Source organism: Pelobates fuscus, chromosome 2 (genome assembly GCF_036172605.1).
Source record: "Pelobates fuscus isolate aPelFus1 chromosome 2, aPelFus1.pri, whole genome shotgun sequence".
Classification (NCBI taxonomy): Eukaryota; Metazoa; Chordata; class Amphibia; order Anura; family Pelobatidae; genus Pelobates; species Pelobates fuscus.
This window is the reverse complement of record NC_086318.1, coordinates 94,616,257-94,642,823: the sequence shown is the minus strand read 5'-3', so window position 1 is coordinate 94,642,823 and position 26,567 is coordinate 94,616,257. Positions and strand designations below refer to the sequence as shown.

Genomic DNA, 26,567 nt, shown 5'->3' with positions numbered 1-26,567 from the left:
AGATAAGCTTTATTTGTGAAAGGAACTGTTTCTGTGTGAAATTAAGAATATACAAAGAATTATGTACAGTGACATTCACATAAGTAAGTGCAAGCCTCCACTACTTTCTTCATCTTCATGGCAGGTGGTCAACTTCTTTTGTGAACTTCTACTTTCATCAAAATTAGCAAATGAGGGACTGCAAAGAAAAACAGATTTTTAAAGTGCTGCTTAATAATAATAATAATAATAATAATAATAATTCTAATAGCATTATTGGGTACAATCTTTAGAGGGTCATGATGGATTGCACCGGAGTGGAGAAGGGCTTCTAGTGCTGGGGGAGAGGATGGCTAGAAGGTTGGAGGAGGCTCTAAACTAAGAGTAGGGGAAGATCAAAGAAGCATACATTACAGTAGATAGTATAGAAAGGAGATTTAATTTAGATGAAGTCCAGCAGGGTGGAGATAGGGGAGTGGTAAGATTAGCAGAAAGAGCAAGTATTTAATATTTGCTTTTTGAACAAAGTTCAGGAAAAAAATTGCAGCTTTAAATGCCTGCTTGCTAATTCAAGAAGCTTGTGTAAGAAAATGGGGGAGCTTGAGATATTGGCATACAAGGAGCAGTATGACATAACTGGAATAACTGATGCTTTGTGGGAGGAAATACGTGATTTAGACATTGATATAAATGTATATACATTATTTAGAAAGGATAGAACTAATGGAAAAAGGGTCAGGGTATGGCATATATAAAACCTGATTTGAAGCCAAGTGATAAAGAAAATGTGATGATACTGGTAAGGGTGTGGAAGCCTTATGGGTAGAAATAGTCATAGGAGGAAACAGGGGGTATCCAACAGGGGTTATTATTGTTTGGCTAGTAAGCCAACCAATGAGAGCATTCTGACAACCAGAGAAGTGAGCCTTGGCTGTTAGAGTGTTAGAGTGCTCTGATTATCAGTATTATAAGGGCTTATAAAGACTTTCCCCTCTATCAGTGCTCAGTCTGCGGAGAACCCTCCATAGGTAAAGATGGATTAATTTTATGGTAGTGTGTTTTTATTTTTTGTTCCTGTGTTCTTTTCATCTCAACATAGGAACATTTTTATTTTAACAGGTTTTAGATTTTTTTACCCCCCCCCCCCCACTATTATTATAGTGAGGGTGGCAGGTAGCGTATTTTGGGAATGGGGGAGCCCCAGGTAGACGGGTGGACATACTACTACTTTGGGGGGGGGGGGGGGGCTGGAAGACATGTCCACTCCCCCTTATTTAATTATTTATCACCAACCCTGACTGATGTCAATGGGTGGGGGGAGGTGAGGGGGGGGGGGCAGGATTTTATTTTTTTCCCCTTTTAATACCATCATCTATGGTTGGGGATGGAGGGACTAGATCGTTAATCTGTTAAAATTTAATTTCAACTCCACTAACCTGTTTATTTTCTGCACAGCAGCCGAATATTCCTCCAATGAACCCATTGATGAGTTGGATTATGCAAAGAATAACCTGGATTGCAGACAAACCCAGGAGAATGGAAAATAGGGTAACATTCCAGACTACTACATTCTTTGGTTCAACACACTCAGACCAGGTACTGTGGTCAGCCAAATAGAAATAACTGCAAATATAGGAATTGTTGTTTAAGTGTATACTGCATACAAATAACCGGTTAATTGTGCATTCATACTGTGGTATATATACAAATATTATTTTCATTAAAATCCTCAAAACAAAGTACTAAAGGCTATATGTGACTTGTGCATAGAAAAAAAAAACATACAATCAAATAGTGGTCCTTCCAAAACACTTCAGAAAAAAAATAGTAATAGTTTTTTTAGGTTGACAGAATTTAGTTCATTCAGCAATTTTAAAAAGCAAATGTGGAAAGCCATAACTCAACAACAGCAACTATATTGCCTGTTATAATGGCTATGGCAATTCTGAGTTGCCAAAAATAGATAGATATACAGATAGACGGATAGACGGATAGATAGATAGATAGATAGACAATTCATTGATTCAATTCATCTCTATGATTGGTCAGGGCTGTGTTTGAATCCTGCTGGCTCTGCCCCTGATCTGCCTCTTTGTCAGTCTCAGCCAATCTTATGGGGAAGCATTGTGATTGGATCAGGCTACCACTTCTGCTTATGTCGACAGGCAGTGGGCAGGTCTAAAGGAAATAGTGACAATGCAAGCAGCTCTAGACTTGAAAACAAGTAAGACTTCTATATTTAGGGAGGCATGAGGGTGGCTAGATGGTGGTTTTAACCCTAAATGGTCAGAAATACATGTTTGTGTTCCTGACCCCATAGTGCTCCTTTAAAAATGGAAAAGTCAGTGGGCAATTGTCAAGCCATCCCTTCCACCCTGAAAAATGCTGTTTCTACACAGTCTTTCAAGGTTTGAAACATCACACAATGTTGCATTTCTTTAGACAAAAAAAAAAAAGAAAAGAAAAATAAAGCAAACAAAAAACGTTTTGATCTTCTGAGCACTGACTAGCACTCACAGCTCAATATGGTTGGCCGGATTTCTCAAAGCCAACAAAATTAAATATATAAAGCACAGACCTTTTTACAACTCTTAGGAATAGATATGTATCTGGATTCTTTCTTTGGATAGTAATGCAGGTTCACTCACTGCTTGTGTCCTCTCTCACTGAATCCATGATAGAGAAATGTATTAGCAACCCTCGTGCTGCTCATTAATCATTGAGTAACTACTTGAGTGGTTTATCAATCCAGAGTTCCTAAACTGGCTTGTTCACCTGCTGTGCTATCTTTAAACTGTGAAGTAAAGCACTAGCCCTCCCTTCTCTCCAAATTCTCCACCACAGGGATCCAAATTAAATCACATAATTTCCTTTGTGAAACCATTTTTTATGGTGCTTTTAGACCATATATTGCACTGCAGCACCTTTGGGAAAATATAAATACAATCCATAAATGTCCTGTGCTCTGTCACACACTAAACACATTTTATACGAGTGTAAAAAAAAATCAGCTGCCATAATTACCAAATTTGCTTTCATTGTTAGGTCTATGACACATACCTTGCATTTCCATATGGGTATACCCATGTATTATTATTTGTCAAACAATATGGCCCTTCTACCAGGCCCAAAGAGGAAATGATCAAACAATACCCTGCTGAAGCAAGTCCAAGTATTGCAGCCAAGATAGATGACAGCACCTAGAAGGAAATAAAGAGTGAGCCTTTTGATTCCAAATTCCTTTAAAAAATTATTATTATTTTTTTTTAAATTACAACTATGTGAGAACTTACTGCGGTGCTTTTTCCACATCTTTTGTGACCATATCCAAAGCAATTATTACTTTCTAGCCCAATAAAAACAGCTGCTGGAAAAAACATCTAAAAAAAAAAAAATACATTGAATTAACTTACAGTCAAATGTTTTGGTTTCGATCATTAGAAATCTTTTTTTTTTTTTTATCACATCTAATTTATTCTGAAATTAGCTCTTGTCTATCAGCTTGATAATTAAAGATATCCAAAAAAAGGACCTCACCAAGCCGTCTTTATTATATCTCAAAGTGTATAAATTCCATTATATAGGATGAGTTTCGTCCATGCTTACAGACTTACTCATAAACCCATGATCTATGGCAGGGGTGCCCAAAAGGTAGACACTCAGATGTTTTTAAAACTACAGCTCCCTTGATGTTTTGTCATTCTACAGGCATTCTAAATGCATGCAAAGCATCATGGGAGTTGTAGTTATACAACACCTGGGGATCTACCTTTTGGGCACCCCTGATCTGTTGTGTATAATTAAGTTTTGTATGTGTGGATGAAAAAAGTCAGATATGATGGATTTTATGTGGTTCGAGATGTATTAAAGACAACTTGTGGAGAACCTTTTCTACTCATCATTTCAAGGTTGTGCTGCTACCTTTTTGTTTCTGGATATATTTGTCTTGTTTGGAGTGCAGTGGGAGACCATCAAGCCTTTAGCTGGACTTATGAGGGTGAGCTTTGTGTTACTTGTGAGCTTATTTAGGGAACAGGTTACTGGAGCAATGCAGCAAATACTTATGTCTTGTGATAATTAGTTAGGATCTATTGAGACTCAATCCAAAAGCGACACACTTGAGTTTTCAATCAATGAAGAGAGCAGATTATAAAGTAGTGTTACATAACAAAATTTATGCATGTATGTCATTCACCAATCATTTTAAAGTCAACATGTTAAACTTTACAGAAATTTAGAGCATTCCTATGACTTTGCACAAGACTATTTCTGGGGGAATGTACTTTATTATTATTATTATTATTATTGCCATTTATATAGCGGCAACAGATTCTGTAGCGCTTTACAATACTAGAAGAGGCCAATTTCAAGAAAATTACAGGAATGGTTTAAGAGGACCCTGCTCAAACGAACTTAGTCTGTAGGAGGTGGGTGGGAAAAACACAATAGGACAAGAAATAGCAATCAAATAAGGTGGGAGTGAAGCAGAACTGGAGGAGAGAGTAGAGTTCTGCCCTTTAGGAGAGAGCAAGAGACAGGTATGTAAAGTAGAAGTTACTCTGGGAGGCCATAAGCTTTCCTAAAGAGATGGGTTTTAAGGCACTTTTTAAACGATTGAAGACTAGGGGAGAGTCTGATGGTGGTAGACGGGCTATTCTATAGGAAGGGAGCCACCTGCAAGCGTGAGTTGGATGTACGGGTGTGAGTAGCGAACAGGAGAAGGTCACGGGCAGAGCGGAGAGACAGAGAAGGGGCATACCTATGGATCTGTAAAGAGATATAAGAGGGGCTAGAATTTTTCAGTGCTTTATAGGTATGGGTTAGTACTTAGAATTGACTCCTATAGGATACAGAAGAGAGAGGTGTAAGAGGACCGACTAGAGAGGAAAATCAGTCTGGCGGCAGCATTCATTACAGACTGTAGCGGGGCAAAACTGTTTTTGAACAGACCGATTAGGAGAGGGCTGCAATAATCCATGCAGGAAATTACTAGAGCATGGACAAGCTCCTTACTAGCATCTTGCATAAGAAAGGGGCGGATGTGGGCTATGTTTTCAAAATGGAATCTACAGGATTTTTAACATACTGGATGTGAGGCTCAAAGGTGAGGCCAGAATAAAGTATGACGCCAAGACAGCGTGCTTGCAAGGATGGACTGATGTGGATACCACTAACTTGAAGGGAGAGCATAAGAGGAGGATCAGTATTAGGAGAAGGAAAGACAAGGAGTTTTAGAGAGACTGAGTTTCAGAAAACGGGAGGACATCTAGTCAGGGATGGAAGAAATGCAAGCAATGACACATTGCTGGAAGGCAGAGGAGAGGTCCAGGAAAGAGAGATATATCTGGGTGTCATCAGCGTACAGGTGGTAGTGGAATCCAAATGAGGTAATAAGTTTGCCAAGAAAGGCAGTATAAAGAGAAAATAGAAGGGGACCAAGGAAAGAGCCTTGCTAAAGTCACTTAATGTTGAATTTATTCACAAAACAAGTGAGATATGAGCAACAGAGAGGAAAAACCGAGACAGGAAGAAGTGAGGAGATTTCATTAGAAAAGGAGACACTGAATGAGCGTTGGGAGAGATAAGAGGAAAACCACAAGCTGAGCAAAGTGGGACAGGGGCTGAGCAAAGGGGGGCAGGGGCTGAGTAAGGAGACAGGTCTGAGGAAGGGGGATAAAAAAATAAAAAAAAATAAAGTGTGTTCCCCCCCTCCCTGAGTCTTACCTTACCAGCGTACAGCAGTCAGTGGAGTCGGACGGCCTCTCCTGATGATGTCAAGAAGAGGGGGCGTGACTTCCTCTGCTCTTCTCCCAGACTCGCCAGCGGTCCTGGGAGAAGAGCAGTGAAAGTCACGGCCCCTCCTCCTGACATCATCAGGAAGAGGCCAGCCGACTCCACTGGGTGTAGGCTGAAGGGAGAGAGGTAAATTGAAAAATTTGAGTCCCCAGCCAGAGGCAGGGGATTCTAATTTTTCCTTTTTTTGCTGGATGCGGACGGTCCTGGATTTAGGGTGGCCTGGGCGGCAATTGCCTCCATGACCCCCATCCCTGGCAAGTAGGCAACAAAGGCATGTTAGACCTCATCATCATCAGATGAATTAAAGAAACAAGAAACAAAATTTAAAAAAAAATCCTCTTGCCTTACTTCTACAACTGATGCCTCTTACAGCCACTTTTAGTCACTGATTTTGAATTGTTTGATTGATTTATTTTGTGCTTTGAAAATTGTAAGCTTCTTTCTTCAGTAATAAACAGTGTGTGTCAGATTAAAGCACACATGAACTCTGCCTGTAGGTTTGGCAAGTCTTTTTTTTTTTTTTTTTTAAACTACTTGTAGAAAAAATGCATTCTAAAATATGGTGGTGGTTGTTGTAATGTTTTCAAATGACTTTTATTGTCGTGTTAGTTTTCACCCTACCTAGGTGAGTCTTGTGATGCAAGTATTCCTGAAACCACCGCAGTTGGGAGTGGCTGATTTTTTTTAAACATGGTCATTCATGCTCCAAACTGTATATGTGGGAAAGATTTTCTCTTATCAGTGTAAATTAAAGGGATATGCAACATCTGACAATTATTTTTATAGACCAGCAAGCCAAAAAATGTATATAATCTGCTTTACATGCAGGCGCTACACACACAAAGTTTAATGATAGATACTACTCAATGGATAAAAGAAACATCGGGACACTCACAAGAAACATAGCACAATTAAAACAAATTAACTGTGCAAAATGCCTTTATTAGCCTAAATAGGCTTAGTCCCACCGGCCAAGTTGGCAGACAGTCTACTCCTCCAGTCTGTTCCTCCAGATAGCGATTGTAAAGCAAAGTCAAAAAGGAACTGTTAAGGAAGCTGTTCCTTCACCACCGGTCTTCTTATGGGATCCTCCGTTCAACTTAACACGACTGACTTCCTCAGGAGTGTAACCCTTCTCTGAATCTTTAGCATTTAAATACACCTGTTAAGGATTTTTTTCCAGTGGTCGCGCATGCACTGAACAGGTCAGACATAATGCCATTAGTCATGGTGTCCAAAACCACCTTTGGCCATGCGCCAACATCTACGCTAACAAACCCGCAAGCAAATAATTTTAAACAAATATATAAACCAAATTAGAGCTTCTCTTCCCTTCTCATCCCTTCTCATTCCTTCTCATCCCTTCTCATCCCTTCTCTTCCCTTCTCTTTCCTTCGAAGGTAAATATGAAAGTAATAAATACTATGAACTTACTTTTTTTCAGCCTGTAAAGTAAGGCAATTGTCTCATTCAAAACTGACGTATGTACCTTTAAAGAGAAGATGACCTAAATCTTTCTTACACAGGCTAGGCTATATATTGTTTAAAGAGGACACCATACTATTAAGAAAATAACACTATACCATTAAGATGACACTTTCTATTCATGAGAAGACATTTGCTGTTTAGGAAGACAAAGGTCATACTTATCATCCAGAAGTTAAAGATTAGACTTTTGACTTTTCTATTCAGGATAAGGTTTTTGTTTAGGTAAACAAAGTTTCTATTTGACTTGGAAATTAATTCTGGACTTAACTGCAATTCAGAAGAATTTAGGCAGATGGAAGTTCAACATAATTCATGCATTCTAAGCCAAAATATACTTGTAGCACGGACTAACCAAACTGTGCAATGCCAAACATGTTCCGAGGGTCAATATTATAAAAAAGATAATTGATGGCTAAAGTCACTTAATGTTGAATTTATTCACAGAAGAAGTGAGATATGAGCAACAGAGAGGAAAAAAGGAAGTGTCATAAAAAAAAACTATATTTCTATATCATATGTTAATAAAATTCCTACTTTTTCTCAGTTGATCTGTGAAGCAAATAGTGGGAAGTTGCTCCTATCAGTGTACAGCAAAATATATCCATAATAATATATTCCTAACTAAAATGTACAGACCGATGTCACAAAAAACAGACTTTCTGTGTACCTGTCTTTAGAATGGGCAAACTAACGTCGGACATTATCAGAGAGAATAGCTGAGGTCAAAGATAGGAAAAATACAGATAACGGTATACTGTATTCAAAGGAGTACAGAGATCAGGGTAAACAAGTCAGTAATCAGATACCAGAAAAAATATATACAAGAAGGTGCTATTGGGCTAACCAGAACCACAACAGGGCAACATGGAGTGGGGGAGGTGACCATAAATAGACTGTACTTAATTATATTAGCCCACGTCATCCTAGAATTCCAGATGATTTATAGGTGGTACAAAACCTTGTTAGACTGCCGATTATTGTCATATATATATATATATATATATATTGTCCATAATAGGCCAAATTCGGTATGGCAAATTCGACATTCAGACCCGAATTCGGTCTGGCAAATTTGGCATTTGGTCCTGACATCAGTTGCATATAAGAACACGCGGTGCATGAGCATGCAGCATCAAAGAGATTGCGAGCCTGGTAAGAGGCTACCGATCCTGACAGGTTTACTGTTCTGATCTGGTTTGGGAATGGATATTCAGCCAAGCGGAACCAACATCCGACTGATAAATGGCCTGAATAACTTTCTTTCTTTGGAAAAAAATATTTAACAGAAACAAAATTCCTCGTTGTTCACAAGTCCAGTTCACAAGTCCAGTTTCTATTTACAAAGCAACCAATGTTTTAAGAAACAAGAGAGCCCTAATCGTGTACAGAATTTCAATTCATGTGATCTATTGTTACGTTCTACCAAAACTGTGTTACATCCTAGGTACATCCCTGTTATATCCACAGCTGCTGTATGATCCATTACTTCCATCCAACCATATACCATATACTAGGTAACGTTCTGAACATAACTGAGATAATAGATGTAATTCTGTATGTTATATTTGAGATGGAGGTTCTTTAGTCCCTTTAGTAAATGTGCATAAAAGTTATTGTCAAAATAACAGATCAATCCGTCATTAACACTTGACTAGACAATTATATATACGCATATACATTGTATTGTGGACTAATCAAGACTTAATCAGGGGTTTGAAAATAATTTATAATTTAATTAAGCCATTACAAAGACACATTTTTGCCTTGTCACGTTTGGGGGTGCAATAAAACCACCATTAGACCAAATTCTGGTGTGCTGAGGATTAACCTTTTGCAATACAAGCAATTTAAATTTAAAAATTATTATTATTATTATTATGTTATATTTATATAGTGCCATCAAGTTCCGCAGCACTTTACAATGGGTGGACGAACAGACATGTAGTTGTAACCAGACAAGTTGGACACACAGGAACAGAGGGGTTGAGGGCCCTGCTCAATGAGCTTACATGCTAGAGGGAGTGGGGTAAAATGACACAAAAAGGTAAGGATAGTATTAGACTAATGACAGTTGCAAAAGAGGAATCAGTTGGGAGCTATGTCATTAAAATGTTATGTGGTGTGCGTAGATTATTTTTGATGATGGACTCATGTAATTATTCTTGTCTCTTTCAATTGCACAATATATTCTATCATAACATGTAAATAAATACTGTCTGTTCTCTTAATCATGGGTCACATGAAACTATTGCTTAAGTGGCTTTGGTTTAAGATTATGTTTTTATTTATAGTTACACCCTTTATTGCTGAAGAAAAATATTATGCTTCATGTATAAAGAAACAAAAATGTATTTTATTATTATTAAATTGTGGCAGCTTGTATTTTAAAGATAGCAGGGATTCTTAGATTAGCACATTTTGTGTGCATGGGGCCTTAACAGACATCACAATGGTATTTGTAATCTTTAAATGTAGATAAAGCAAGAACATGTGCAAGCAAAGTTTTTTTTTTTTCTTTTCTATTAGGTTTCTTGCCATTCCTAAGCAGACTTGGACAGACCATCGGGCAAAGCAAGTGAATGCTCAGTGCAATCTAATGGCTATGGGCCGAGACTGACATGGGAGATCAAAAGATCTCCCCCGCAGCCCGTGAGAGTGCCATGTGTCTTCATGGGCCAGTGGAGAGATTAATCTATGACCTAAAATAATAATCTAAGACCAATGGAGGAGGAACCTGGGTTGACCGTAGTGTGCAACTCCACCGAGTTCTGATTGAATACATACCTCTCGTGAGTTTCCGGCCATGGCTGTGGCTCAACAGTAACATGCTGATCCTTGAGGGAGGTATGCATTCAGTATGCGATCCACAGAGGTGTGGACTAGAGTCTCCCACTGGACCACCAGGGTTATGGTGGTCCACTTTCCATGACTAAAGATAAGAAGCTTATAGGTGGGTTTATAGTATTGCTATTTGAAATAAAAATAACATGACACAATTGAATTGAGCCCCATGTACATACTTCTTATAGCCCCATATTTCACCCACATACAGTCCCTTTCACACCACTCTCATTCACATACTACATCCCCTATACACGCATATTTTATTTATTTATTTATTACAGGCATTTATAAAGTGCCAACATATCCCATACCACTGTACAATTGGGTAAAAGACAATAAAGTGTAAACAAACCAATCTAGAGGTTAAAATGAGATGAGACAAGAGGTAGCAGGGGAATTTGAAGGTGATTGCCCAGAGAATTAATCATATAATTGCAGTAACTGATAACATGTAAAGGTAAGGTGATTGACTGTGGTTCCAAACAGCTAGAAGAGCATGCTATATAATTAGAAGGAACCAGGATGGGCGGGTAAGGGGGTTGAGCCGAGTAGAATTAGAGGTCTGTTGCAAAGATGGTTTGGGAATTGGGCTTAAGGAGGAGTACAGATAAACAGTTATTTCAATGAATTTACAGATAGGAGTAGCAAGCATGGGGGAGGATTGGGAGGGCAGAAGAAACGATTGTGGTTTACAATTTAGAATTTTGCCAATTGAATCCTAACAGCCTTTTTATTAATTAATACATGTAACTGCAAGTACAAAATACTACAGTATTACATTATAGATTACAATGATAACATTATTATAATAAAGTAATAATCCAGTGGCAAAGGTGAAAGAATCCAGTGCAGCATCTTCTGAATTTCAATCTGTACCTTAAAGTTGCAGCGTTCAATTGAGGAGGCTTGTTGCAGAGATACACACACTTCATCCCCAACACACACATACTACATTAGTTACACATACACTACATCTCCTATACAGAGACACTATATCCCCTATACAAAAACACACCCTACATTATATATACACACCGTACATGTATTACACAGAGACACTACATTTCCTAAAAACATAATATAACTCCTAACACAATCATACTACAAACCTTAAACATGCACTACTTACCTTACACACACAGTATTTACCCTATGCATACACATTACATCCCCTATACAAACAAACACACACACACTACATCCCTTACATACACTCTATACCCCCTATACATACACACTTCATCCCCTACACACACTAAGTCCTCTATACAAGCACTGCATTACCCACACATACAATTTGTGAAAATTGCCCTTTCCCCATGCGTCTCATTTCCCTGCCCCCAGCCACGCCATGTGTCTCATTCCTTCCCCCAGCCCCTCCATGTGTCTCATTCCTGCCCACAGCCCCTTCATATGTCCCATTCCCTCTCCCTAAAGTCCCTCCATGTGTCTTATTCCCTCATCCCCCCCAGAGCCCAGCCATGTGTCCCATTTCTCCCTCTCTCCCGCCTCACCTCCATGTGTCCCATTCCTCCCTCTCTCTCGCCTCACCTCCATGTGTCCCATTTCTCCCTCTCTCCTCCTACCCTCCATGTGTCCAATTTCCCTCTCTCTCCCGCCTCCCCTCCATGTGTCCCATTTCTCCCTCTCTCCCCTCTCCCCTCCATGTGTCCCATTCCTCCCTCTCTCCTCCCTCCCCTCCCTGTGTCCCATTTCTCCTCTCTTCCTCCTCCCCTTCTGTGTCTTCCTCGTTCCTCTGTCAACCCTCCCTTCCTGTACCTGATCACAGCCACGGTTCCAGGTCTGACAGGAAGTGCTCTCTCAGTGAGCCCTTCCTGTCAGACCATTCGGTCACGCTACACACAGGCAGGAGGGGAGCAGCACAGTACAGCTCTCCCCTCCTGCCAGACACTCGGGAACTGCGGACCCAGGCCGGTGCTCAGCAGCAGGTATACCGGCAGCTCACAGTCGCAGGGGTTTCAACTGTGTCCAGGCCCCATGGAGTGATGGGCCAGGTTGCATCAGCGTCCCTTGCAACAGTGGTAGGCACGCCACTGAACACATCAATTCTATTTATATATTATATATACATACTACATATACTATATATAGACTACAGCTGCTATGCACATACTAACATCCCTAGCCACACATACTACAACACAAACATAACACAACAGAAGCAGACCTATTTACACATACTGCACAATATACAGTTCCCTCTGGTCTCCAAATGCATGCGCATAACAATTTTATGACACTTTACTCTTCTCGTATCACACGCATAGAGAAGCTACCAGCAAATACAGCACAATCATGTTATTAAATTCACATTTGTTGCACAAAGCCAACACAATGCATTTTCCCACGCAAGACCTCTTCATCAGTACTCTGTGCATGGGCTTCCCTGTAAGATGAGTAAACTAACAAAATTATTTTGGCGGGTGACGTGCTTGTCATTGATAATAACATAACATGCTTCTCTCTGCCTCTCCCCCTCCTACTGGGATGTTTTGAATTAAAATGCCCCTGCTGATTTTTTTTGTCCTGGTCTGGCCGTGACCCTAAGAACAAATTTAATTGAGAGCCTGTTACGGTATTTGTAAATAACAATTCTTAGATGATATTGCTTTGCTGCAGTTGGATTTAGATAGATTGGGGGACTGGGCACTAAAATAGCAGATGAAATTTAATGTAGAGAAATGCAAGTTATGCACTTCGAGGTCAAGAATGTACAAGCTACTTACACTGTAATGGTAGTGAATTGGGGATAACCACACACAAGAAGAATTTGGGAATTGTTATAGACTACAAATCAGGCAGCAATATGCAATGTCAATAGTAAGGTTTTGTCATGTATAAATAGGGGCAAAAATTATCGGGATGAAAATATAATTTTGCCTCTTTATAAATCACTGGTAAGACCACACCTTGAATATGCTGTGCAATTTTGGGCACCTGTTCTAAAGAAGGATATCATGGCTTGTTTTCCTGGAACAATAGGGTCATTAAGTCCCCCCCACCCTCAGGGCCCCCCACCCGCTGGGCTGAAGGGGTTAAAACCCCTTCAGCCACTTACCTTTCTCCAGCGCCGGGCTCCCTCTGTGCTGGAAAACTCTCCACCCCCTGCCGACGTCAGATCCGAATGTGCATGCGCGGCAAGAGCGGCAGGCACATTCAACCCGCCCATAGGAAAGCATTACTTAATACTTTCCTATGGACGTCCAGTGTCTTCTCACTGTGATTTTCACAGTAAGAATTGCAGAAGCGTCTCTAGCGGCTGTCAGTAGGACAGCCACTAGAGGCTGGATTAATCAGCTGTAGGGTTAAAACTAAAGGGACCTGGCACCCAGACCACTTCATTGAACTTAAGTGGTCTGGGTGCCTATAGTGGATATGAACCCTTTATGCCTAATTTTGGATATGAACCCTTTATGCCTAAATAAAGAGGACTACATATCTGCACACCCGTACTAATGAGAAATCATTATCAGTAAGGTGACATGGCAAAGGTAGCTGATACAGGTGTACATATAAAATATGAATATAGTTACATAGTTACATAGCTGAAAAGAGACTTGCATCCATCAAGTTCAGCCTTCCTCACATATGTTGTTGCTGTTGATCCAAAAGAAGGCAAAAAACCTAGTCTGAAGCGCTTCCAATTTTTCCACAAACTAGGAAAAAAATCCTTCTTGACCCCAAAATAGCAGTCAGATGTCTCCTTGGATCAAGGAGCTATTACCCCACTAATTAGAAATTATATCCCTGTATGTTATGTTTTTATAAGTATTTATCCAATTGCAGTTTAAACATCTGTAGTGACTCTGACAAAACCATCTCTTCAGGCAGAGAATTCCATATCCTTATTGCTCTTACTGTAAAAAAACTTTTCTTTGCCTTAGATGAAATCTCATTTCTTCCAGCCTAAATGTGTGACCTTGTGTCCTATGTATAGCCCTGTTTATGAATAGATTTCCAGATAATGGTTTGTACTGGCCCGAATATATTTGTATAAAGTTATCATATGTTGTAGATATGTTGTAATATGTTTGTAGATATAGTATCTTACCTTAGATAAAAAAATATGAATAGATATAAATACTACTTAAAATTATATATGTTACAAAACATTAAATGTCGTACTTTATTAGATCCAGTTCATTATAATTTTATTCAGACTAATGAGCTTTTTACATTGCTCTACATCATCTTGTTTTGATTCAATTTATTGGTGAAGCTGTTCTGGTTTTTTGTTATTACTACTATCATTATTATAATTATCTTTATATTTATAATTGTATGCCTTATTTTGGCTTATGAAGATGAACCACTAGTGTGTTATGTGTTGTTGTTTTTATTTAATTGAGAATAATTGTTCTCTTGTTTGATTTTCTTAGTCTGAATAAGCAGACTAAGCATAATCCCTTGTCTTAATCAATATCGTTATACTGACGAAACAACTAGACACGTAGATGCTTAAGATATCATTATTTGTGAATTCGTACTTGTACTCTTGCTAAGTTTATTTGTTAAACAGCTGTACTGCATATACCAACCTGGTCTACGAGTCTACGATCTTATTTTCTGGAATGGTGAGCGTCTGGCTTTTAAAAATATATATTTTATATGATCATTGGCACATCAGTATTTTGGGACATTAGTTTTATTATTGGACTTAGATTTTTTTGATTTTATTTTTTTTATCTGTCTTGCCTATTTATATTATCATTGTTGACTCAGAGTTACTTAGGAAAGTCCAGATTGTCATTGAGTTTGACAGATACCAGTGTTGTATATACATCTTCTAGGATCTGTTGTAGTTGATTGAGACTCCCTACACTGGATATAGGGAACCATTTATATCCCCTATGAACTGCTGATATTTGTATTTTATTCTCTTATTTTAACAGGAATGTGTAGCCAATTATATTATACTGCTTTCTGGTATAGAGCACCATGTTGCCATTTTAATTTTGCTTTCTTCTTAATACATTATCTTTTTATCATTGTATCTAGCACTGTTATATGTAGTGTTATGGGCAAATGCAAATATTACAAGTTTTAGAATGAAACTTAAACTGTGTACTTTGTCTTTAAGAGATATTGCAAGTTGACAAGGTGTTAGAAATGGAACATATTGTTTTTCATAGATGTTTCTTTAAGCAATAACCCCAGGTCATTACATTTTTGCGCCATTTTGCCCCAGACGAATTACAATAACAATAATGCATAAACAAGCTTCAAGGCTATGCTACGACTCTTTCAGTACACAATATACTGTGGTAACCCCAAGTTAATGGAACTTCCCCAAATCCGGGAATCTCCCACGTCTTAGTATAAACAACAGATCAGCTATTCAGACTTTGGGAAGCCATCTTGTCTCTTGAACTTGATGGAAGTTCCCCAGGTCCGGGAGTTTCCCATGACGTGTGCACTTGCTTTTAGTTATGGACTTTTTCATATTTGAACTATGGTGACTCTAAAATGACGACACCTAAGGTATAAATAAGTGTACTTTTAAATGTTAACACACAGAGGAGAGACTTGGAGACAGACGCTGCTCCATTTTAAAATGACTGAGAGGCTGACATGATGACATGTTCAGAAGGGTATGTTAACCTATTAATGATATTTGCAAGCATTTAATTTCATCTTATAAACTCTGCTATAATGGATTTGATATGTCTATATTTATATTTTTATATAATAAATATCTAAAAGACAAAACTATTGCTTCCAAGACAATCCTTATTTTATATTGTATTCTCAATTATTTATATATGTAAATAGAGGATCTCTTACTAACTATATAAAATTATGGCTAAGATATCTGTATGGTTAGCCCTACTAAGTTCTATGCTTTAAGACATTATAGTGGTAAATAAGGGAACCGCCAGCGGTTACAATTGGCGACCACGAAGGGACTTGTACTTGGAAGCGTTAAATAAAAAGTAATAAATACCTAGGTAACCTCTTATACGTAAGAGAAGACACAATACTTTGTCATGGCACAAGTCTTGAAATATCAAGAATCTATTGAGCTATTTGTAGCCCAGACTCAGAGAGAGATCTTCATCATGGAGAGATGATTTTAATGTGAACTTGTACAAGGCACTTTAAGTTCAGGTGACAGGTACATTGTAATTAGCATACAATGCTGAAATTGTGGATCTTAATATCATAAGAGAGCAAATATACATATTTGGTAAACTCCCTGATATGCCTAATACAACTGCATGTTCCATAAGTTCCAGGACAGTGGATTGCAGACAGAGGTATATGTTCTCTTTGTAGCTGCTTAGTATGCATGCACAGAATAAAGATTAATGCAAAATGTTGTCAAAAGAAAAGTGATAAGACAGAGCGATGAAATTTGAAGTCTAATTCCAAGAATGCAAAGAAAATTGCATTATGGCGTAATGAAAACATTCATGACACAGAAGCGACAGACAGACAGTCCACTATATAAGAAAGGTTTTATAAAACAGTGAAAATTTCCATATTGTCAGTTACGCTAGCTGTTCATTAAAAAATCAGGAATTATAACAGTATAACTATTATTGGAGTCTGGAGTTTCCAGCCAAGGTTGCGGAGATAGGAGACATGTAAACATTCCAAGGAATTGAGAAGTCGTTGTTTTATATTTCAAATTATGAACAACATTATTACATACAGCCATAAAGAGTAAGACATGGCTTTTAAATATATTCAGTGCAGTACAATGCAGTACACTGCAGCATATATTTTGATATAATATATGATAACTAGCTCATATTTTTTCCTTAACAGAGTTGAAATTATACTACCTTCCTAGAAAAAAGGGCAACAGGTGGTTATACACCCTTTGCTTCTCTAAATGCTCTGCAAAAATAAATATTTATAAAATGATTAAAAATAATATATATGTAAAATAAATCAGGGCAAAATAAAATTGTAACTATACAGGATCTCTGATAGCTTTTAAACTGAAATTATTAAAGGATTATTTAAATAAAATGTTAAATACATTTACAGCTTTAAATGTGACCAAAAGATACTAAGTGATGTGTTAAGCAGCCAGCCCAATTCACTAGAATAGCATAAGTATTCTACTATTTAAAGTGCACAATTCCTGCACATAATGACTTTTCTTACTCAGGTACAGTCTTTAGTCTATTGCAATGGCAGGATTAAGGTCCACCAATTTTAAAAAGGGAAAGCTTACTTAAATAAGTGGTACTATCCCACTGTACCTGTATTGCTAGCAGTAAGGAAATTAGAACAATGATATTGTACTACTGACTGTAATCAGATAAGACACATGTAATCTCAGTGAATTTCATAAACTAGGTTTTCATAACACATTAAATAAAATAAATACACCAATGTTGTTTATAAATAAATGTATATAGACCAGGCAATAAGAGCATTCAGCAGCCTGCTCTCTCTGCCAGAAACGGATTTATAAAAAAAAAAAAAATAGGTTTTAAAAAAGTCCACAGTCAACCACACACGATGGGTGAAATAATTGCTTCTTTAAAAGCTATATGCTGCTGCAATTATGTATATAAATACTGATTAGGGCACAGCGTAGAAATAAAAATACAGTTTCAAATCTCATATATGGGGATTCAGTTCCACCACATATTCTACAAGTCTGAAAGAGGCTAATTTTAATAATATGTTGTAAGAGCATTGTGAATATATATACTGCAAAATTAATTTGATATTGCAAAGCCTGCAATATTCTAAACAGAATAATGCATAAAAAAATGCAGTGTCAATTAAAGTGATAATGATCTGATATAGTAAATCACATTGCATATCACATATCTGCTATATGAAAAGTATAATTAAGGTAACTTTACTGTCGAAAGCCCCCTCACATATATTTTATAGAATCTATACTTTTCTGTGGTCACCTCCAAAGAAGCCTCTGAAACTGGGGTGTTCATCCTAAAAGGAATCAGATTTCACACTTAAAAAAAAAAAAAAAAAATATATATATATATATTTTTACCACAATATAAACAGCTTTGTTAAACAGATTTAAGTACTTATGTCAAGAAATATACCGAATCCGTTTACAACAGGTAGGTTTAGCATAAATGAAAGGTGAAATGAAATATTCTATAGCTCGCTAGACCACTGGCTTTTAATGAACAGTTTGCACAACACTCATAAAATAGTTTGTTATAATGCACAGTATAGCTGTGACAAAATAATATAAAGAGTAAAAATGCTATTTCACTGTTTAATAGACTTACCCGGTATTTAAGGACGACATGTTTCTTGCAAAGTAATCGGGAGTTTGAGGGAGGTTCTAACTACGTTTAATTAATTAATTAATTTACTAAAGAAAAAAGGTTTTGTTTTTTTTCCCCTGCAAGTGAATTTTCAGTGCAAGGTCATTCTGTGCTCACAGATTTGGATTTAAAAAAAAAAAAAAAAAAGCTGTTCTTTATCTCACATTATGAACGGCCTTGTAATTCCTATGCACACTAAAAGTTGGCTTTTAAATGTTATTGTTTTAACTTTAATATATCATAGTTAATACAGAGGATAAAGTATATTGAAAGTATATTAATTGATAGGATTTCATTTATCTATTTTGGTCCACTGTAAACTGATCTCGAGTCTCAGTCTGGTGTTCAAACAGTTTTTCTTACGATACGTCGTGTGTGTATATCCACAACTGCATTTTGCTTTGTGGAAACAAATTGAAAGCCTGGCATTGTAATACGTGTATGGACATGCTTATAACAAAGCATGGGCCCTCTCCTCATATAGTTGCCCGTTAACAGGCACTTTGATGCACTGTGTCTGTGGTCACTGGATCACAAAAGCATACCCTATCTCTCAGTCACGATGCAGAGTTTATGCTTGCAAGGATATCCAGACCTTATCCACCTGGTATCCACATAAATACTCCTATTGTTTAGAGGGGTTAATTACATAATAACCATTGAAGGTAATATGTTGGTTGTTCTTCCTATAGAGGAAAGATAAACTTGCCCAAAAGCTTTTTCATGGCTAGGACAAGCTCTTATAGAGAGAGGTAATGTACTTCTGACTCCTGAAAAGTAATATTGATGGTCCAATATGGAATATACTGTAATTCATGTGTTTAGTAATCATAAGCATTTGCTTATTGTCACATTACTTATGTACTTTTTATTGAAATATTAATATCTAACGTACTTTTTGAATTACTATACATTGGAAGTTTGCCAACATCTCATGGTTATAATTATGTTTTTGTATGTGTTGATGCATGTACCAGGTTTACTTGGATATATCCTGTGCGAAGTGCAACCTCTGATGCCACGTTTTCTAGTCTCACTTCCTTAGTATGCATTTGATAATCCCAGGACCATCCATTTGGATGGTGGTCCTGCAGTTACTGCAAAGGAAACCTAAAACTGGGCAACCACATTTGGGTTACTTTGGGATTTCAGTGCCCCAACCACCCCCAAAGTAGTGGGGTTGTGGTCTGGGAAAATGCTGAGGTTAAATGATTATTAACCAAGTTACCAGTTGCTTGCCCCACACAGTGGTATCTATTTATTCCTATGGTACGTATGAGCGTTCACAACATACTTGATGATACAAATGGTGAGACACCATATGAAATGTTACATGTTTTTCACTGACAATCATATTTCTGCACCAGGGAGAGCATAGAACCATTGGTTCTATTAGAGAAATTTAGGGAATTTTTTTTCCAGCCCACCTCACCTTGCACAACCAACTTTTTCTTACTGTTGGCCAGTTTGTCCTGGAGAGGGTGACTCCGAGAACTTTTACTACAGAGAACAATCAGAGCCAACAGAGAACAGTAAGTTTTGATATTTTACTAACAGGACGTTCACAGAACCACTGACTGACACAGTGAATGCTGTTAAAGATGACAAGATAAAACAAACAGAGGATGACAGAAATTCCACCAGAACACAGCCACCAGAATCATAGCCACATAACAGACTGAATCATGATCTGACATCTGAACCTGCAAATGTGAAGGAGAAAGGATGAACAGACAGACGTGATACATTCACAGTTAACATGGAATGTATGAAAAATGAATCATCAACATCATTATAAGAAAGACTCTGGAGAAAACAGACTGAACCGGAATTATCTTATACAGTAAGAAAGAAATGCAAAGATGGAAGCAAAAGGATGCTAGAAAATTGGTTATGGTGTCTCCTTCTTACAATCTGCAGCATTATCATAACATCAACCCTAGCTGTCGTTTTAAAACTGCATTGGGATTATGTTAACAAGCAGGAAGCACCTGAACTGACTTGGACTGCACATTATACAAGTTCTTTGATCGTGAGGACTGCCTCCAAGAACTCTCTCAAAAAGAGAGACACCGCTCACAGTGCAATGATTGCTAATGTGACCTACACTGGTATTTCACAAGGAACCTATTGAGATCATTCCAAAAACCGATTATACATGAGAAAGATGTGATTGGACTATTACAAATCCTAATAATGGACTCAACGATGATGGCAAAGCATGCTGAAATCAGAAAAAGATGGGACAGATGCTTTGAAAGACTTTGGATGCACCTATGAAGGTGATGTAAGAAAAGACTATGCAATATAGTTTATCATTGAATGACTACCGCAAACGGCCTTCTTATGCTGAAAAGAAGTGCTATGTTAATTCTGGACATTGCTATTATCCAGACAGAAGATGACCGGAAAAATAAATAAAGGCTGAAAATTGTCAACACCCAGCTGTTTCTCAAGATGGAACATGGTACTGAGAAAACCTGATTGACTATCAAAGCGCCTCACAGTACAAGACACAGATTGTTGCCTACAACTCAGAAAACGTGGTTAATAGGAAGGAGCAGAAGAGGAATATAGATTTCCTACTGGAGTGAAAAACCATCCTGGAACAATATTCTGTAACAATGAACTTTATTATGACATTTGCTGGCATATGAATTTGAATTCGGCAGAAACATATCAATTAACGAAAGAAACCTTGATGCAATTAATAAATAATAACAACACAGGCCTACTAAGAGCAGATGCCCTGCCAAGAGAATGGAATATAAAAGACCAGCAAAATCTGTCAGAAACCTTACATCATGGGACACTTGTACTAAAGCACGATTTGCAGCTTTTCTTAAACTCTACATATTATGTACATACCTGCAAAGTAAGGAACTCCTGTAAACATAAACACAGAGACATTGCTACAACGAGGAATCAGTAATGGTTCTGTTGCAGATGTGATCTACCGATGTACTCCTTGCTCTTTTGGTATAACTATACCAATCAAAACGGTAAATGGCTCCATAGAATCAAACGACAAAGGATTTTTGCTATATTCTGGACTTCCAGGAATGTGGTGCATGGACAGAAAAATTATAATTACTAAAGCAATCATGCTATTTTTTTCCCTGTATCAGAAATGTGTCAGTGACAATGTGTAATCTAATACAGATACTATAATTAATGGTATAAAATAAACACATAATGTGTTAATTACAAAGGTGGATAGACTTTGTGAATATCTGAAACGTAATTGAAGATTATTGCTAAAATGCCATATGCAGCTGCAGTATGGCCTACAAACAAATATATTAGACATAAAGTAACAGCTAATAATGCAGATGAATAATTGAATCATGATAGTTAAAGATCATATGATTACAATAACAACTGCAATAACGTTTAAACTTTAGAAGAAAATGTGAACTGTTCTTATTAAATCAGAAACTACTCGTTATCCGTATAAGTTTGCAGAGTGGTATAATTAATATAAGTGAAGTACTTCAACAGTTAAAACTTAACTGAAAGACAGGCAGAAACTTTACTTCAACTATCATAAAGTTTATTTATAATGATAAAAATATTCATTCTGCCAGAGCCAAGGCCAGTCAATGGAAAGTAAAATAGTATTATGGATTAACCCGTCCAGGTGATATACATGATGATTTTGGAAACTGGTGAAAAGATGTCAAAGATATAAATTCAACATCCATACCACTCTATGTATATATATTAAAATACACGTAATCAAATATTTTATCGGTTTTTCAAATACCAAGAAAATGTTATTTGGTTTGTGATGGTTAAAGGTACATAACGCCACCTATACAAAGGTAGAGTTATAATATAAATACCTTCAATATTGTATCTGAGTGCTTTCTTAACTCACTTTTAGAAATAATAAAATCCAAATCATCTTAAGCCACACCCAACAGCCGTTGGTAAATATACTTAAACAATTAAGATTCTCATTGTTAAGCATCCAATCTCATGAATGTAACTTTCCAAAATGGCTGTCAGTTCTTGGTAAAAAAAAAAAAAGAAATGTTAAGCCAATTTTTGGGTGTTTCTGGTATTTTAAGCCACTAATAACTGTAGTTATTATAGGTACTAATTGTAACTTAGGGAATAACTTGTCTTCTACCTAACAGGCCAAAGAAAGATAATTAACGTCATATTTCCAATTAGCAACTATTCTAAATATATTGAGAGATTTTGAATAAAAGAGTATTTTTAACATTTAAAGAGAATATAATTTTACATACCATTGTGAACAAAGGTGGTAAATACTTTGCTGCTTCGAATTGTCCTTATATCTCTAAATCATATACCAGGGTGTTTATCTTTAAAACAAAACACTAGAAAGATTAACCATGTTACTATTTCATCTATCATTATTATACAAAGTATAACAAATGTAAAGATTTTTCCACAGATTTTACCTGTTAACATTTTTAACACAACATCACCTGATGTCATTGAGATGTCTATCACTGAGATGTTACAAAGATTCCAATCCAGCAAAAAGAGGCATTCTTGAGAATCCACTTCGATTGCTGTATCAACATAACATTTACTATAATGGGAACCATGTCACTTAAGACAATGTCTTGGAAATGCGGTCAATTAATTTATTCCGTAAAAGAATATCGGAGAGTATCCAATCTATACACATCATAAACGGTGTAAAAATGTTTCATAAAAAAAACAAAATAAAAAACAAAAGACAAATACCAACACCATCACCACGGTGATAACAGATGATGCTGATTCAATATCTGCAACCAATTCTAGCCAAATATTTGGAAAGCTGGACTCTACAATCTATACTCTACAACAAATACCCGGGTATTCTACAAACATAACCTCCAGCAATGTATCTAAGGAATGTACACTTCTACAGGCCTTTACAGACTTTGGATTACAAATACGATTACTACTTTTAACTTTGGATTAAAATTCGTATCCGGATCCATCCGAGAATATCTTACTCTGGAACCTGGTGTTCTTTTCAATTCTTTCCTAGACAAAAGCTTTGCTCATTTTAATCAACCACCTTTACAGGCAAAGATCACACTACGAATGTTTTACTGTTACAACAATGATCAAAGATGCTGGGAGCACAAAAAAAACTCGACTGTAGGAGAACTTTGGTTCACTAATTTAAGGAAGAAATTGTCTACAATGCCCACAGTTTAATGGAGAGGGTGTTATGGGCAAATGCAAATATTAAAAGTTTTAGAATGAAACTTAAAGTGTGTACTTTGTCTTTAAGAGACATTGCAAGTTGACAAGGTGTTAGAAATGGAACATATTGTTTTTCATAGATGTTTCTTTAAGCAATAACCCCAGGTCATTACATGTTTGCGCCATTTTGCCCCAGACGAATTACAATAACAATAATGCATAAACAAGCTTCAAGGCTATGCTACGACTCTTTCAGTACACAATATACTGTGGTAACCCCAAGTTAATGGAACTTCCCCAAATCCGGGAATCTCCCACGACTGTGCACTTACATCTTAGTATAAACAACAGATAAGCTATTCAGACTTTGGGAAGCCATCTTGTCTCTTGAACTTGATGGAAGTTCCCCAGGTCCGGGAGTTTCCCATGACGTGTGCACTTGCTTTTAGTTATGGACTTTTTCATATTTGAACTATGGTGACTCTAAAATGACGACACCTAAGGTATAAATAAGTGTACTTTTAAATGTTAACACACAGAGGAGAGACTTGGAGACAGACACTGCTCCATTTTAAAATGACTGAGAGGCTGACATGATGACATGTTCAGAAGGGTATGTTAACCTATTAATGATATTTGCAAGCATTTAATTTCATCTTATAAACTCTGCTATAATGGATTTGATATGTCTATATTTATATTTTTATATAATAAATATCTAAAAGACAAAACTATTGCTTCCAAGACAATCCTTATTTTATATTGTATTCTCAATTATTTATATATGTAAATAGAGGATCTCTTACTAACTATATAAAATTATGGCTAAGATATCTGTATGGTTAGCCCTACTAAGTTCTATGCTTTAAGACATTATAGTGGTAAATAAGGGAACCGCCAGCGGTTACAGTAGTGTTATCTTACCTTATTATGATGCTATCCATAGCAATATCCACTTAACTCCAGATTTAAAAAAAAAATTAAGTCTGAATGGCAAAACTGATCCAAAAATAGCCAAGTTGTAATGATAGCGGAGTTGGATATTTCCAAATAAGGTATTTTTTTTCTCAGTTTTGCCATTCAGAGTTTATTAGCAAAAATGTGGAGTTTAGTAAATAACCCTAATTTAGGTATCAACTAAAACAAAGTTATCAAGGTAAAAGCAGATCAATTCTTGGTCAAAGTGCTGTATTTTAAATAATCATCAAAAACATTCCATTTGGTTATTTCTGGTCGATTTAGTATCTTGTTCCAGGATTGCTCCAATAGTACGTTTTGCAATTTTGGTATATATTGTATAGTGCCCTTGATTCAAAATATATTTTGAAATAATGCATTAAGCAATGATTGTGACATAATGAGACAATATTGATCAATGCCAAATGGATCAGTTGTATGACAAATAGAAACGAGGAGATAATTATTGTTATTTTATAATCTTTGAGACCCATGACCTGAACTTGATTTTGTTTTACCTCCATAAATATGGCTTTTTATGTATAATACACCCAATTCCCATATATATTATTATGTATAATATTGATAAACATAGCGAGAAAATAGTAATATTATAATATCTCTTAAAAGTACTAATACAATTACTATATTTATCTATATTCCAACTGGAATGCTATTCCATTTACCTTACTGCCACATCGCATTAAAAACTATTATCTGTTTATATAAAATTTAAATTCCCAAACTTCTAAATGTATTTAAAGATTGGTGCAGTCATATTGTTTTTGCTGCAGATTGAGTGAAGTTATTCATTATATGATGTGAATTATTTTATATAAGTTAAGTGCAATAAAATATTTGTAAAAGTGTCATAGAGAACGCTCTGCACTGTCAGTTTTTTGCGTTTTATTTTTAGTGCTGTACCAGGATCCATGCTGTCAGAAAATCTGGTCAAGAAGATCTGAGACATGCTTACATGCTTGATCTAACTAGTGCTTTGTGAGTGCAACATTATAACACAATTTGGGCTATATCGTTTAAACAGTTTTATCATATGTAGCCTTTTTTGTTCCTGTACAGGTTGACTTTATATCAATATTCTTTGTGTTTGTATTTAAAAGATAATTGAAAAATCTATAGTCACAGATGAAAGGGAATATTGTTCTTCAGGCAAAAGTATACTGGGTTATTTACCAAAGTGATAATCGTCAAGAAGTCATGGTGAATACAAAGTGAATTTCAAAATTAAGGCCAAAATAGCAGAACCGGAAAAAAAATATCCATGTTTCCAGTTCAGCTACTTTGGACTCTAAATTTAAAATTCACTTTGTATTTACTTTAAATTTCCTACAATTCGCACTTTAGTAAATAACCTTGACAGTGCCCAGTGTATAACTAAAAGGCTTTGCTATATTACAGCCATTAAGATTCAATATGTTTCTAGAAGCACTGTAGCACAGCCCACACTTAAAATATCTTCATACAAAATGGCAAACTGAACATTCTGCTTGTTCAATAAGAATACTCACCAACACGCCAGCTCCTATAATCCCTTGGAAAAGCCAGACAAATCTGCCCAGCTGATTGTTTTCAGCATACTTTGTTTCTCCATTCGGGAAATAAAGCAGGATATTTGCCACAATGCAAAGAATTGCCAAAATGAGCAGCTGGTAGCCGATGCATTTTGCACATTTGCCAAAGCACATTTTGTAGTCTCTGTTGTACTGCTGTTCTGCCTTCCAAAATGTAATTGCTGAGTGCTGGCAATCAATAGAAGATGTTTCTTTCTTGACATCTTGCTTGACTTCTTAAATACTCAGCACTGCCTCTTAGTCACTTAGTGATACCAGTTAGCAGATTACTCAATACTGTGTTCAGATTGTAATTATCATTTTTTTCCTGGTTTCTTTGCCCACATAATGACCAGAAAGCAGGAAGAGTTTAAGAATATTTTTTTTTAAATCAACTACTTCTTTTCCCAACAAAGTAAATCCCATGCTTGGCTACCCATAACAGGAGAATATACATCAGCCAGGT

The 26,567-nt window shown here is 36.7% G+C and overlaps 1 protein-coding gene across 1 annotated transcript; it reads right to left on the bottom strand.

Moving 5' to 3' along the window:
• Positions 1–26,296, bottom strand: LOC134586725 (transmembrane 4 L6 family member 1-like). Its single transcript, XM_063442481.1, has 5 exons — positions 26,060–26,296; positions 3,273–3,359; positions 3,040–3,179; positions 1,416–1,602; positions 1–178 (listed from the first exon to the last, which is right to left on the bottom strand). The coding sequence occupies exons 1-5, from the start codon at positions 26,234–26,236 to the stop codon at positions 164–166; spliced, it is 606 nt and encodes a 201-aa protein (XP_063298551.1). The 5' UTR covers positions 26,237–26,296; the 3' UTR covers positions 1–163.
• Between the last annotated feature and the right edge of the window lie 271 nt (positions 26,297–26,567).